Source organism: Monodelphis domestica, chromosome 7 (assembly GCF_027887165.1).
Source record: "Monodelphis domestica isolate mMonDom1 chromosome 7, mMonDom1.pri, whole genome shotgun sequence".
Taxonomy (NCBI): Eukaryota; Metazoa; Chordata; class Mammalia; order Didelphimorphia; family Didelphidae; genus Monodelphis; species Monodelphis domestica.
Window position 1 is genome coordinate 213065792 of NC_077233.1, and position 16810 is coordinate 213082601.

The window sequence follows — 16810 nt, forward strand, 5'->3', positions numbered from 1 at the left end:
AGTTACAGGCAAGTCAGTTTTCTAGACTAGAAAAGACTGACTTTTTAAAAAAAAGTTGATTTGAAAATGAAGTTTCTAGGGCTATTTTTAAACATTTAAATTCTATCTTACTTCGCAGTGCTGATTGTCAGATGCAATATGAAAAGTTTAAGCTTGATTACTAAACCTGACCATGTGAGAACACTGAATTTTACATCCATTTACATAACTACCAGTCATTGCAACATTCCTTTGGACATTTGGTACTTTCAATGTTTATCGCTTAATAAACAAATAATGACTTTAAAGTATTATTACCAGAAGTGCTGACATGCATTGGTGATTTGGTTTTGGTAATGATATACAGAATAAAGAGATTTGATTTAACTCATATGGTTCAATGACTGGCACAGACAGCTCTCTGAACAAGTGAATGAACCTCAAAACCATATAAAGATCAAGAAACACAATTAAGAAGAAAGTTTATTACTATTTAGAAATCAGCTTTCAAAACCTAACCTATTTATAACTAAACAAGTAGAATATATTTAAAGACCAGATAAGGAAAGAAAAAAATATCATGAAGAGTGGATATATACACTATAGTTGTTGGCATTGTTCTAAAGACTGAGAATAAAAACTTGGGAGTGTTTAGTCTCACATCTAAAAGCACCTGTTATAATAACACATAATTTTTGTTCATGCTTGCTGCTAGAGCTACATATGCTTGATTTTCCCTTTCCCTTCAAGGATCTTTAGTAATCAGGTCCCATAATCAAGTCTCCATCCCTAATGGGCAGAAAAAGAAGCCATATTCCTACTTAGCTGAAAACTATACTTATTAAGGACATTTTGGAGCCCCAAAGAAAGATAATTCCTCTTGAATTCTTACACATATGCAGGGAAGCACATAATCATTCCCTGAGATATGTCATGACATAAGAATATCAATAAGGAATGCCAATGAATTCATAAGTTTGAGGAACACTGTTAAAAGCCAACATTTGCTTACTGTTGAATTAGCTTTGAAGAAGAAAAGCAATGCAAGAGGAAATGAGGCTGCTGATATCATTTCTCCAATTTCCCCATTTCTGATCAGATCCAGAACTTCAATACTTACAAATATATTCTAACTTTGAGAACAAATTTTAAAATTTACTGCTCTGAAGCCCATTTATTCTTAAAAGCCAGTTGTCATACAAGTGTCAAAAATACATGATTAAAATAGGGCCACAACTCAGATTCAGCAAGTAATTATTAAGTCATCAGTAGTGTGCTCTTAAAGTTCTGCTGTAAAAAATTTAACTTGTGGCAGTCTTTGACTCAAAAAATTCCTTCAGTCTTATCCTAAAATATTCATTGCACATATCTCTCAATAGGAATGTATTTGGATTATTAAATCAATTAAGTGCCCAAACCAGCAAGGAGAAAAAATGAGATTAAGCCCTAGACAAGTTTAAATTTTACTTGTCCACATGAAATGATAATGAATTCATAGAGAAATAAGCTAAATAGAACTTTTACCAGAACTTGTTTCACAAGATGGTAGGGATCAGAATAGCTATCAGGAATGATGGCTCTTTTATTACTGATTCTTCCACTCGTATAATTGAAAACAGGCGTCTTAAGTCCAAAATGGAACCATCTTACTCTCTACAGGGTTTGTGGATGTTCATGAGAAAGAATGGGCTCTGTCTATAATTATGAAAAACCAATTACTAAGTGTCTTATAAAACTTGTCACTAAAAAGGCATTTTGTGCCATTTGCTCCTAAGATAAAAATGCCTCAAAAACACAAGAATACCAAAGACCTAGGAAATGATCATCATGAATAATTTCAAATGTCTATAGCTTCCGCTATCCACCCTACTACGAATGTAGGTTATCAGAATACACGAAAATAACACTCTTTTGGGAATTCTCTAAGCAAACCCTTCCATAATCATTGTGTTTCTCAAGCCAATGTCCTGTTTTTAATGAGGTCATCTAAGCACATTTTTCTTTCATCAAGCTCTTGCTGAGTAGCATCTCATGTACTCTGTCATCCATGAAGAGGAAGGCTTGTTCCTTCTGTGTTTCTGCACCTCTCTTTGTCTCTGACTGACCAGTTTTCTTTTTTCCACTTGTCTTCTGTTCTTGGCTCGTAATGCTGACTCATGAAACTGTTGTTCTGAAGCAGAAGCACATACATTATGTGTTTTCTGGCTCCCAGTATCTGTCTGTTTTTCCCCCCAGCCATAAAGAGCAAATGGATGTTTGACTTCTTTTGTTTTACTTGGTCTTTGAGGACTTTTAGCTGTTTTCTTATTAGCTCCAGAAAGCAAAGCACGTTGTGGAGGATGATCTGTGTTATCCATTAGTTTGTCTTTCACTGCTATCTGTTGTTTTTTCACTTTCATTTGCTGTTTATTTTTTTCTTGTGTGTTTTTCCCTGGTGTTTCTGGGAGGCTGGCAGCGTCCTCATCCTCAGATGCCTCGGCCCCTTTCTCTTCCACTCCTAGTTCCTCTTCCTCTCTTTCGGGCTTGAGGGGAGTCTGGGGTGGAGAAGGGGCCGAAGCTCCCTGGGGACCCAGGGGCGTGGAGGCCCCACCACCTCCAGAAGATGAGGAATCGTCCGAGTTGCTGGAAGACCCCCAGCCGTCCCATAACCAGGGGTTGTGCGTCTGCTCCAGTAGCCGCCGACTCAGGCGATAATGCAATAGCTCCTGGTAGTACGGGCCACAAGTGTCCCACTTGGGGACTTTGTAGCGCTTCATGTATTCGCTCTTCACCTTGCTCCCACAATGCATGGTCCCCGCCCAGCGGGAGCCAGCGGGACCAGCCGGCCCCCCGGCCGCGGTTTCCCTTCCTCTTCTGATGCCTCTCTCCTCTTTCCTCCTCCACCTCTTTCCATTTCTTAACTAACCTGCTTATCATTTTTTACAGCACAATAGTATTCCATCACAATCATATACAACAACTTGTTCAGCCTTACCTACCCCAACCAATGGGCATATCTTTTGGCCATTTGTCAATTAAGGAAAGGCTCATATTCTTAAAATTTTGACAAAGATCTCTATCTATTTTAGATAGGAGAACTCTATCTGAAAAACTCTACAAAATTTTCTATTCCTTCTAATAGTGACTACATTAGTTTTATTTGTACAAAACCTTTTAAATTTAATGTAATCACATGAATAACCTAGACTGAATTGCTTGTCAGCTCTAGGAATGGGGAGGGAAAATGAAAGAGAAACAATATGGATCATATAACTTCAGAAAACTTATGTGGAAATTTATTAAAATTAAAAATCCAAATTTAAAAAAGAAGTTTTATATGAATAAATAAAAATTTAAAAAATCAATGTGACCAAAATTATCTCTATTTTATATATCACAATGCTCTCTGTCTCTTTTTTGTTATTTCCTATTCATAATTCTGAGAAGTAATATGCTTCCTGTTCTTCTGATTTTCTTATGATAACTCCCTTTACATTTGTCATGTATCCATTTTGATCTTATCATAGTAAATGGGTTAAAACATTTGTCTATATCTAATTCCAGCCAAACTACTTTCCAATTTTCCCAACAACTTTCAACAAATAATGAATTCTTATCCCAAAATTATTTGATCTCTACTTTTGTTAAATACAAGGGTGCTATAATCTATTACCACTGCTTATTGTATGTCTGTTCTGTTCTTCTGGTCTTTCTATTATTTTAGCCAGTACCAGGTAATTTTGATTGTCTACTATAAACTATAGTTAAGCTAGATTTTTTCCCTTTCCATTATTTTCATAAATTCTATGGACATTCTTGACCTTTTATTGTAATGAATTTGTTATTATTTTTTCTAGCTCAATGAAATGATTTTTGGTAGGTTAATTGAGATGACATTGAATAAGTAGATTACTTTGGTAAGATTGTCATTTTAAATATATTGGTTCTATCCACCCATGAGCAACTAATATTTCTCCAATTCTTTAAATCTGATTTTATTTTTGTAAAAACCATTTTATAATTATATTTATGCAATTCCTAGGTTTGTTTTGACAGGTGTACTCCCAGCCATTTTATTCTGCCTATTGTTAATTTAAATGGGTTTTCTCTTCCAATTTCTTCTTACAGGTCACTATTAGTAATATATAGAAATGTTAATTATTTGTTTGGATTTATTTTGTGTCTTACTACATTGCTAAAATTATTGATAGTTTCAGCTAATTTTTAATTGAATTTAGCATTTTCAATATATGCTATCATATCATTTGCAAAAATCTATACTTTTGTTTCCTCTTTGCCCTTTCTTCCCTTATTACTATTTCTAATCTAATATTAAATAGTACTGGTTATAATGGGCATCCTCATTTTACTCTTAATCTTACTGGAATGACTTCTAGTTTATCCTCCTTACAAATAATACTTGTGGATCATTTTATGGAAAGACTCAACTCAGCGGATGGATAGAGGAGTGCCACAGTTACCTTTCTGGGTCTGCCAGCTGGCAGTGTTATGTTGTCACAAAGGCCAGAAGGTCATGGAAATATAAGATATTGAGGTTTTGAGCCAATAGAAGGATTCAGGGATGGGGGAGTTTAGCTGAGGTTTGAAAATCCATTATGGGAAGCTGTGGGGTGGGGGGAGTCTCTGGGTTTCCATACCTCTGTTGAGTCTCTGGTCTCACCTTATCAGTCATTCTGCACCAGTATCTTTATAGTCATCTTTGATGAGCATCAGCCTGGAGGGGAACTCACTGGGCTGGAATCTGGGACTAGATCTTACTTTAGGATAGAAAGTCTGGAAACTTTATTTCTCTCTTTCTTTATCTTTACTAATAAATACTTATACATTTTGTGTGAGGTCTCCAATATTATTTTTTATTCATAACACTTGATGCATTCTTGCTTGCTTGCTTCCATATTTCTTCTCAACTTTCCTTCTTCCTTTACTTCCTAAATTCCTTCTTCACTAAATTCCTTTTTTAATTCTTTGATTATATTCTACAGCCTAACAGGTTCATTGTATACCTATTCAAGATACTTTGGGAGGGTCACAGCTTTAATTCCTCAAAAAATTTTGTTCTGAATAAGGAGATGGGTTTACTGAAAATGTTTGGCATTAAAAGGGAGGATCTTCAGCACAGAGTCCAAATCAAGGTGGGAGTTGGTGAGGTACTTCCTGTGTTTCCATTTATAGATGCCTTTGAATTTATTGCACCACATGAGAACATATTCCAGAGCTTAATAATCAGTTATGTCCATTTCTTGGTGGGAATAAGAGGACTCAGAGACCCCAATATATTGTTGGTGAGACTTTGGAATCAAAATATTTTGGAGAGCAATGTGGCTATATACTATGTGAATCACAAAACTGAATATAATTTGTAATCAAGCAATTCTTTTACCAGGAAAGTATCCCTTAAATAATTTTTTAAAACACGAAATTTTAAACACTCATGCACATAAAAACATATTTGTTGAGATTTAATTTTCAAAAGCAGAAAGCTGGACAAATACAATATGTTTAAAATTGAGTAAACTAATTACAGCAAGTTATCATAGTCAAATATAATGGAACCCCCCTTCAACAAAATAATAATGGTTGATATACATGAGGAAATATGGAAGAAGTCTTATGAGATAAGGTAAAGCAAAATCAACAAAATCAGAATGATTACTCCGTACACTGTAACTACATCTTTATATAAAAGAAAAAAATAGAAGGAAGGAACACTGGGTCAAATATGGTTAAAAAAATTCTAGCAAGTTTTCATGGGGAACTATATCATTTTCTTACCTTGCTATTAATATGTTGCTTCACTTGATTCTATTTCAATATGCTTGAGTGTGCGGTAAGATTCTGAAAGCTAGCTCATCTGATTAAATTTAGATTTCACAATCAAGTTTTTAATAATTTTTAAGTATCTGATTAATATGTCATTCAATATCTAATATGCAATTCAATATATTAATATTATTTCATCATTCAGAATATAGTTTCCTTTCTTTTTCTTAGCTGTTTTTGTTTGCTGATTATAACCTCAAAGAAATGGGTTCTATAAATACATTATATTAAATCATATTATATTATAAATATTACATTCTATTATGCTGTCATATATCAATGTATTCTTAGGCAGGCAGCTTCTTTCTTAACTTCAAGTTTTTCATCTGTCAAATGAGGGAGAAATTGATGGAGTTGTAGCAGATAATCCCAAAGGTCTTTCAGAGGTCTCATATCTTATGGTCCTTTAAATGCATTGTAACACATCATTACCCTCAGCCAACAGAAGCTTAAAGCAGCACACAATGGCAGCTCTGACTTCAGTAGGGAACTTAGGATGACAATATTACAATTCTACAACTATAGGGGCCTTCAGAGTCCATCTTCTAAGTCTTTCCATTCTATGAATGAGAAAATTGAGACTCAGAAATTTAAGTCCTTGGCCAAGGTCAAATACGTAATTGAGAATCACAAGAGATCTGATTTAGGCTCTCTCTCATTTTTATTTTCATTTACTAGATACCTCTTAAGCCATTAATGTTTCAGTTATCTTAGTGTGAATGCAAAAGGATCCTATAGTGTGAGATGTTGACATTTCCTCAGCTCTATGGTTTTTTGCTGCTACCCGATACCTCTAAAAATGAAATCTGGATAGTGGGATTATGACATTAAACTATCTGCCTATTAAATAATAGCTTCTTTTCCTAAAACCTGGTCAATTTACTTATCCATGTAGAGAATTAGACTAAGTCCCCACTATTTGCTTACAGGAGATTCTGAAAAAAACTGGTAAACAAAAAATATCTGAATGTGACTTTTTACTTCCAAAACAAATTAGTGCAATTCAAAGTCTGTAGGAAGAAATGAAAAGTAAACTTCATGAAACTCTTCTGTGTATGTATCACTGTCCTTTAGTAGTGACCAGTGTCTCATTTAGTGGAAAACTAACTATGCACCAGAGAGTAAACAAAGAACCATAAGCAAAACACATATATCTCATAGATTGTAATTAGAGAATAGTTGTTGAAGTCATCAGAAGCCTTTAGAAAAAAATAAAGGTAGCAAAAGGCAGCTAGGTAGCATAGTGAATGGTACACTAGACCTAGAATTAGGAGGACCTGGGTTCAAATTTGACCTCTGACATTTCCTAGTTCTGTGATCCTGACCAATTCACTTAACCCAAATTGTCTAGTTCTTAGTTTTACAAATCCCATATAAAGATTAATCTCTAAAGTTTCAGGGTTTAACTTTATTGTACTGTGAGAAAAAACTTATAGTATCCCTTGATGGTCAGTCAAGTTCACAAAACAATAATTAACCTTGATCACTTTTAAATATATGATGCAAAAGTATCATGTTCTTATCAGGAATAGTGGTGACAAAGCCAAAGTAAAGTTAAAGTTTAATTAAAGTCTAAAGTGCAAATCAAATAATTTCAATGAATTTTTAAATACATTTTCACTGTAATTTAGTGGTTACCACTGCCTCATTTTGGTTTTTGATTATGTCTAGTATTAATTTCATTAAATATTTCCAAATTACATGTAAAAAATTTTAAGTAGCATTTTAAGTTTCAAATTTTCTCCCTTCCTCCCAGAAAGAACCAATGAATTCTGGATACCAAATGAAGTATAGATATTTTTTGCTTCCTTTATTGTAATTGTTTTATTTTGTTTTTGTTTTCTTTCGCTACATGGCTAGCTATTATGTTGCATGGTTAGGTATTATCCATACCTATAATACATAATCAAAATCAGAAGTATGTATAATACCTAATCATGGAGCATAATATGTATTATGTACCTTATCTATTCCACTAATCCATCATTCTATTTCTTAGTAAGAACCAGATTGTTTTAGTAATTATAGCTTTATAATATAGTTTGAAATCTAGAATTGCTAGACTATATTCCTTAACTTTGTTATTGGATCTAGCTCATAAAACAAGCTCCTAGTTTTATTTATTAATTCATTTTTTAAATATTCAATTTTATTAATCTCTCCTTTGATTTTTAGGATTTTCATTTTGTGGTGTTTAACCAAAGAGTTTTTTTTAAAAAAACCCTTACCATCTGTCATGGAGTCAATACTGTATATTGGCTCCAAGGCAGAAGAGTGGTAAGGGCTAGGCAATGGGGGTGAAGTGACTTGCCCAGGGTCACACAGCTCAGGAAGTGTCTGAGGACAGATTTGAACCTAGGACCTCCTGTCTCTTGGCCTGATTCTCAATCCACTGAGCTACCCAGCTGCCCCCAACTAAGGAGTCTTAATTTGTTCTTTTTCTAATTTTTTTAGTTGCATGCCCAATTAAGATATTAATTTTCCCTTTTGGCTTCATACCACAAATTTTTGGAATGTTGTCTCATTGTTATCATTCCTTTTAATAAAATATATTTCTTTGACTTGTTCTTTGTTCTCATTAGCCTTTAATATATGACTCCAAGACCCTTTGTTAAATTTTAATGCATTAAGTCTGAAAAGGATCCATTTAATATTTCTGCTTTTCTACATTTGGTGGTGAGGGTTTTATGCCTTAATATACAGCCAGTTTCGGGAAATGTGTCATGTACAACTGAGAAAAATGTAATCTCTTTTCTATGTCCATTCAGTTTACTCGAGTTGTCAATAATATCTAACTTTTCCTAAGTTCCAGTCATCTCCTTAACTTCTTTATCACTTATCATTTCTTTACCTAATTTTTCCTTTGCCATTATTATTTGATTTCAAAAGACTTTTTAGCTCTTCAAGGAATTTCTATTGGATCTGGGGCCAATTCACAATTTTTGGAGGCTTCTCTTATAGCTATTGTTTTCATTGTCTTCTTTTGAGTTTGTGTCTTCATTTTCCCTGTTACCATAATACATTTTTATAGTTTCTTTTTGTTATTGTTTACTCATTTTCCACCCTATTTATTAACTTGAACTTTAATTAATTATTATAATTTAATGTTGGATTCTGGAGTGTGTGTGTGTGTATGTGTGTGTGTGTGTGTGTGTGTGAAGTTTCAGACTTTTTCATATTGCTGTTTTCAGAGCTCGATCTGGGGATTTTAGAAGATTTTGGTGTTTCTAAGCAGGTGAAATCTGGGAAGAAGTGTGGTCAGTGCTCTCTTGATCAGCATTCTGGTCCTTACTCAGAAAGGTCTTTTGATACCTTGGGATTGCCATTGATATTGCTTCTTAAGGCCCACTGTCTAATTTTGTGGTAAACTAATCAACATACAAGGGATAAACACCCAGGAGAAAAAAATATATGCATATATTTATTTTATACATATATGTTATATATAATTATATAGTTATGATATATAAAACAATAGTATATTTCTGTATAATTTTATGTACATACTATATTGAATATCTTATATACATTATAAATATGAATATATAATATAATACAAATTATAATATTATATATATGTTCTTTGGGGCATAATTAAAAGATGGACTAAGCCTTTCAAAAATAAAAGTAGTGAAGTCTGAGGTAGGAGAGGAGAGGGTGAATATGATATTTCTAGTTAAGTCTACATTAGTTTTTCTACCCATACAGAATTTTCATCATGGTCTCATCAGCTTGTAGAGATTGCACTACCAGCACTAACTCATCAAACAAATTTATTATCAACATCAATTTACTAAGTACCTACTATGTGCCAGGCATTTTATATCCTTGGAATACAAAGACAAAACCCAGTCTGTCACAATTATACTGCATGTGCATGGTCAAGTCATGAGTTATAGAACAATGAAAAAAAGTGATCTTGTATTCTTGAGAATCTGCCACCTATGACTTCTATGATCATGGAAAATTTGCTTTATATCACAGGGCCTCATGTTATATCATCAATAAAATAAGGGGACTTGATTGAAAAAGTTTAAATGTTCCATCCAGCTCCTAGATATAACATCGTTCAGCCTCAGCATTTTTATCTGAGAAAAGGGCAAAACAACATTTATAGCACCCTTTTCTATTGGTTTGATGTGAAACACACAAAAAATTAATGTATACAAAATTATTTGATAACTAAATGCTACATCAATAATATCTATTATTAAAAACTGCCTTTTGAAAATGAAGGAGAATAAGACATGGCGATAGCAAGCAAGATACCGAAATATTGAGATGAGGGGCATGTATCCACCAAATGTTCTCTAGGCTTCCTCATAGAAGAGAAATCTCCAGAGAAACTTCACAATGTAACCAAATCTCAGCTGCTGACAAGGGTGAGAACTATTCTCCCAAGACAAACTGAAAAGCTTTGGCTACTGATACATTCCAACTACTGACTGGAAAAAAAAATTCTCCCCTTTCTTAAATCAAATAATCATGTGATTTCTTAGTTGAAAGGGATTTTAAAAGCCATTTTGCTACATGATGTACAAGAACAAATACCTTGTCTACAGCATACCAAGGAAGTGTTCATCCAGCCTTTGTTTAAAGACAAATCCACAAGAGCAAAACCTACTATGTCCTAAGAAATCACAATTCCATTTCTAGATGATACTAATTCTAGGGAATTTTCTACTTCCATCAAGCCAACATCTATTTCCCTATAAGTTCCATGGTTGGTCCTAGTTCTGTTCTCTGATGCCATGTAAATCAAATCTAATTCCCCCTTCCATATGACAACTTTTCAAATAAAGTTAATATACTCTCTTATTTTATCTTTTGCCCAAACAAAACATTTCTAGTTCTTCAATTCATCCTCAGATGGAATGGAGCAAAGGTCCCTACCAACCTTAACGTCCTACTTTAGGTATGCTCTCAAATGTGGCACACATAGATCTAATATTAAGTATTTTATCTCACCAGGTCATATGACAGTGAGGCTATCATCTCCCTCACTCAGGTCATAATATCTCTTTCATGGAGACTAAGACTACATTTGGATTTTTTGGCTTCCATGTCATGTTTTTCATACCCTTTGAGAATATTTTTAAACTAGTATTTAGCCAAACCAATCCCATCTTCTGCTGTGGTCATTTTTTCAAACCAAGTATAAGATTTTACATATACCTTTATAGATGCAATTTAGTGTTCTGTCAAGTCAAGTAGAAAATGCACTAGATCTATTTAAAAGAGAGCTAATTTAAATGAGGATTTAGCTTGGAAGTTTTATGAATCCTCACAAATCTTGAATCACTGAAGTTTCAAAGTTTTTACTGATTCATTGTTGAAAAGCAAAATTTATTGTACCTTTTGATGGTCAATCAAGTTCAGAAAATAATAATTAACCTAGCCAATTTGTTTGGTCAAGCCTACAAAATTTGTAGTTTCTTTTGGTGGTCAGTTAAGTTCAAAGAATAATCATTAAACTTAATGATTTTTAAATAAGTGATCATCCAAACTTTGAATCCTTATCAGAAACAATGATGACAAAGTCAGAGGAGAGTTAAAGTTTCATTAAAATCTAAAGTACAAAAACATTCAACCAACATTTATTAAATGCCTATTGTATTCTCTATACTAGATGCTAGAAATACAAAAACCTTGGCTGATAATAAACACATAAGTGGGGGCAAGTCATGAGTCATGGTACCATAAAAATGAGATAAATGGGAATCCATGAAACAAGTTTGAATACACACACTACAATTTATAATCTGTATCACTTCTTACTCAATGTCTCTGAACCTCGTTTTTCCTTATAAAGAAAGAATTGGATTCAGAGGACTCTAAGATCCTGTCTAGCTCTAGATAAATCTTTGAATCTTAGCATTCTCATCTGTGAAACTTATAGTACCATCCTGAAGTATTTGTTATGAAACTCCAAGGAACTAAAGCATTTAATATCCTTTTCAAACCTTAAATGTTATATAAATGTTAATTCTCATTAAGATTACCATCCACAAATGAGGCAGAAACAGATACCTATGTTGCACAAGATACCAAAAAGTTGGAGTTGGGAGAAATGTTCACCATATGTTCATAAGTCATAATTCATGGAAGGGATCTAGGAAGAAGTCTTCAAAGAAGCCCCACAATGCAACCAAATCCTAGATACTAACCAGAGACATCTTCCCAGCTACTGATAGGTGAAAAAAATCTATTCATCTTCTTTAATAAAGCACATACTCATATGATTTCAGAGTTGAAATAGACCTCAAAGGCCATTTTATTATAGACCATATATGAACAAAATATGTTTTCTGCAGCATGCCAAACAAGTATTCATTTACCCCTTCTTTGAAAACCTCGAAAGAAGGGAAACCCACTACTTTTTTGTTCCAAGCCTTTACTTTCTGCCTTAGTAACAACTCTAAGACAGAAGGGCAAGGGCTAGGCATATGGGATTAACTAACTTGTCCAGGGTCACAGAACTAGGAAGTATCTGAGGCCATATTTGAACCCAGGACCTCCCATCTCTAGGCCTGGATCTTAATCTATTGAGCCACCTAGATGCCCTCCCCAAACCCAAAAGGGCACAATTCCACTTATGGATTAACTCTAATCATCAAGAATTTCCTCCCACTACCCCATCAGACAAACATCTATCACCCTCTAAATTCCATAGTTGACATTAGTTCTCTCCACTGCTGTGTAAATTAAGTCTAATCTCTCTTCAGTGTGACAATTCTCAAACATTTGAAGCCAGCTAGCATACTTTCACTTTCTCTGTCAACTAAAACATCCTAGCTTCCTTCAAATGATCTTCAAATAACATGACCTAATGATCCCTATGTGGACAAGAGAGGTACAGACTGCACTGCAAGGAATTGATTTACAAGGAAACCTCATGCAGGAAGGAAATGGAACTTTGGCTGGCAACAGGGGATAGTGTTAGAAACCCCAGCCAAGAAAAGCAGATGGACAGTTGAAAAGGCGCTCTTATCCCTTCTGAGCTGAAAGGAAGAAGATCATCTCACTGAGCTTAACCTGTTATAATCCCTCATTGATCTGAAGAATTTAGATTAGCCATCTTTCCTCAATAGTGGTGGATAGAGATTTTTTCCCTTTGGGGAATACAAGAAACTATCCACCCAGAAGATTTCCATTGATATCTTCAAAAACTGTATCTCTCCATATCAGGAAATTATACAAGCCTGACTCCCCAACGGTCCTCAGGGAACCTGACCTGAGACCTCAAGCCCTGAAGGGAATTTAGGTTGAAAATAGAAATAGGGATTTTCCATTTTCCCTCTGCCCTAAACCTACTATTCCTGAATCCCCAAACAATAAATAGACCTTATTAATTTAGAAGAACTGAAAATCTCATTCTTCAAATGTACTAATGGGTTTAAGATAATATCCATCCAGTGAAGGAAAGAGAAATCAGAGACTGAAAGGAATTTCCTCTGTACCTTTCAGCTCTGGACATTGATCCAACTTCACCTTCTCTGGGGCAGCTATGTGTGGGAGAGGTGATTTTTTTTTAATCTGTTCTCTCCCTTTCTAAGACTTGTCAAGCTTTGGTTCCTGCTCTCCCACTAGTACACCTACCAATCTTGCTTGTCCTCCTTTGGATATGTCCTTGCTCTTTAGTGTCACTTTTCAAATATTATGTTCATATAGTCCCTGTGTTTGTCTCGGGAGATAGATTCCTAGGTATTTTATTTTGTCTAAGGTGATTTTGAATAGGATTTCTCTTTCTAATTTTTGCTGCTGAGCTGTGTTGGAGATATATAGAAATGCTGATGACTTATGCGGGTTTATTTTGTATCCTGCAACTTTGGTAAAGTTGTTGATTATTTCAATTAGCTTTTTGGTTGAATCTCTAGGATTCTTTAAGTATACCATCATGTCATCTGCAAAGAGTGATAACTTGGTCTCTTCCTTGCCTATTTTGATGCCTTCAATTTCTTTTTCTTCTCTAATTGCTACTGCTCGTGTTTCTAGTACAATGTCAAATAGTAGAGGTGATAATGGGCATCCTTGTTTCACTCCTGATCTTATTGGGAATGCATCTAGTTTATCCCCATTGCAGATGATATTAGCTGATGGTTTTAGATATATACTGTTTATTATTTTTAGGAATGACCCTTCTATTCCTATGCTTTCTAGTGTTTTTAATAGGAATGGGTGTTGTATTTTATCAAAGGCTTTTTCTGCGTCTATTGAGATAATCATGTGGTTCTTGTTGGTTTGCTTGTTGATGTGGTCAATTATGTGGATGGTTTTCCTAATATTGAACCAGCCCTGCATCCCTGGTATAAATCCTACTTGATCATGGTGGATGACCCTTCTCATCACTTGCTGGAGTCTTTTTGCTAGTATCCTATTTAAGATTTTTGCATCTATATTCATTAGGGAGATTGGTGTATAGTTTTCTTTCTCTGTTTTTGACCTGCCTGGTTTTGGAATCAGTACCATGTTTGTGTCATAAAAGGAGTTTGGTAGAACTCCCTCTTTGCTTATTCTGTCAAATAGTTTGTATAGTATTGGGATTAACTGTTCTCTGAATGTTTGATAGAATTCACTGGTGAATCCATCAGGCCCTGGGGATTTTTTCTTAGGAAGTTCTTTGATGGCCTGTTGGATTTCATTTTCTGATGTGGGATTATTTAAGAATTCTATTTCTTCTTCTGTTAGCCTAGGCAGTTTGTATTTTTGTATATATCCATCCATATCACTTAAATTGGTATATTTATTGCCATATAATTGGGCAAAGTAATTTTTAATGATTGCCTTAATTTCCTCTTCATCAGAGGTGATGTCCCCCTTTTCATCTTAGATACTGTCAATTTGGTTTATTTCTTTCCTTTTTTTAATTAGACTGACTAGTACTTTGTCTGTTTGTTTTTTCAAAGTACCAGCTTCTTGTCTTATTTATTAAATCAATAGTTCTATCACTTTCGATTTTATTAATTTCTCCCTTAATTTTTAGGATTTCTAGTTTGGTTTTCTGCTGAGGGTTTTTAATTTGATCGCTTTCGATTTTTTTTTATTTGCATTTCCAATTGATTGATCTCTGCTCTCCCTAGTTTGTTAATATATGCCCTCAGGGATATGAATTTACCTCTGATTACTGCTTTGGCTGCATCCCAAAAGGTTTGAAAGGATGTCTCGCCATCGTCATTTTCCTCGATGAAATTATTAATTGTTTCTATGATTTCTTCTCTAACTAAATGATTTTGGAGTATCATATTGTTTAATTTCCAATTAGTTTTTGATTTGGTTTTCCATGTACCATTACTGATTGTTATTTTTATTGCCTTGTGGTCTGAAAAGGCTGCATTTATTATTTCTGCTTTTCTGCATTTGTGTGCCATGTTTCTGTGACCTAATGTATGGTCAATCTTTGTGAATGTGCCATGTGGTACTGAGAAGAAGGTGTATTCCTTTTTATCCCTATTTATTTTTCTCCATATGTCTATTAATTCTAATTTTTCTAAGATTTCATTCACTTCTTTTACCTCTTTTTTATTTATTTTGTTGATTTGATTTATCTAAATTTGATAATGGTTGGTTCAAGTCTCCCACTAATATGGTTTTACTGTCTATTTCTTCCTTCAATTCTCCTAGTATCTCCATTAGAAATTTGGGTGCTATATTATTTGGTGCATATATGTTGATTAGTGATATTACCTCATTATCTAAAGTCCCTTTTAACAAAATATAATTATCTTCCCTATCCCTTTTGATCAGGTCTATTTTTGCTTTGGCTTTATCAGATATCATGATTACCACTCCTGCCTTCTTTCTGTCAGTTGAGGCCCAGAAGGTCTTACTCCATCCTTTAATTCTGACCTTGTGGGTGTCTACCCGCCTCATGTGTGTTTCTTGGAGACAACATATGGTAGGGTTTTGGATTCTAATCCATTCTGCTATTTGTCTTCTTTTTATGGGTGAGTTCATCCCATTCACGTTCAATGTTATGACTGTCATTTGTGGACTCCCTGGCATTTTGATATCCTTCCCTAATTCTAACCTTTCTTCTTCAGCTCTGCCTTTTAGTCCAGTGATTTACTTTAAATCAGTCCCACTTGTATTTCCCTTTCTACCCTCCTCCCTTCTTATTCCCTCCCTTATTTTCCCCTATAGTCTTTTAAAAATTTCCCCCCCACCCTCTCCCTCCCTTGTACTGCTTCCCTCCCCACCAGTCTGTTTTTCACCCTTCTACTCCCCTATAGGGCGCAAATCTATTCTCTTCCCCAATGGATTGGATTGTTCTTCCCTCTTTGGGTCAGTTTCAAAGTACATAAGAGTTGAGTATTTCCTATCTCCAACCTCTTTACCCTTCCAGTGTATCGATGTTCTCCCCCCTCCCGCCATGAGCTTCTTTGTGACATATAAATTTACCCTCATTTTTTTCTTTTAGTCATAACTTTTTAGTCATAACTTTTAGTCATTTCTTTTAGTCATAACCTCTTTTCTTTTTTAGTCATGTATATATATATACATACACATGTATATGTATTTATGCATGCATATATCTATATATCTATTTATGTCTTGTCCTTTCATCCTATACAGTTTGTCACTGTTCCCTCTGAGTGTAGTTCTTCTAGCTGCTTAGGTGATAGCAACAGTTTTTAAGAGTTGCCAATGACCTCTTTTCTCATAGGGATACATATCATTTTAACTTATTGAGTCTCTTAAAAAATTTTTTTTGTTGTTGTTGTTTTCCCCCTCTTTTTTAATTACCTTTTGATGATTCTCTTGAGTTCTGTGGTTGGACTTCATCTGTTCAGGTCTGGTCTTTTATTTATGAATGCCTGGAACTCTTCTGTTGTGTTAAATGACCATACTTTCCCCTGTAAGAATATAGTCAGTTTTGATGGGTATTTTATTCTTGGCTGTAGGCCTAGTTCCCTTGCTTTCCGGAATATCATATTCCATGCCTTTTGGTCCTTCAGTGTGGAGGCAGACACATCCTGTGTTATCCTCACCATGTTTCCATGGTATCTGAATG

At 34.5% G+C, this 16810-nt stretch overlaps 1 protein-coding gene across 1 annotated transcript; it reads right to left on the minus strand.

Moving 5' to 3' along the window:
- Positions 1–1924: 1924 nt before the first annotated feature.
- LOC100013543 (centriole, cilia and spindle-associated protein-like) lies at positions 1925–2864 on the minus strand. Its single transcript, XM_056804630.1, has one exon. It carries the CDS (start codon positions 2766–2768, stop codon positions 1986–1988), a length of 783 nt encoding a protein of 260 aa, XP_056660608.1. The 5' UTR covers positions 2769–2864; the 3' UTR covers positions 1925–1985.
- Positions 2865–16810: the final 13946 nt, after the last annotated feature.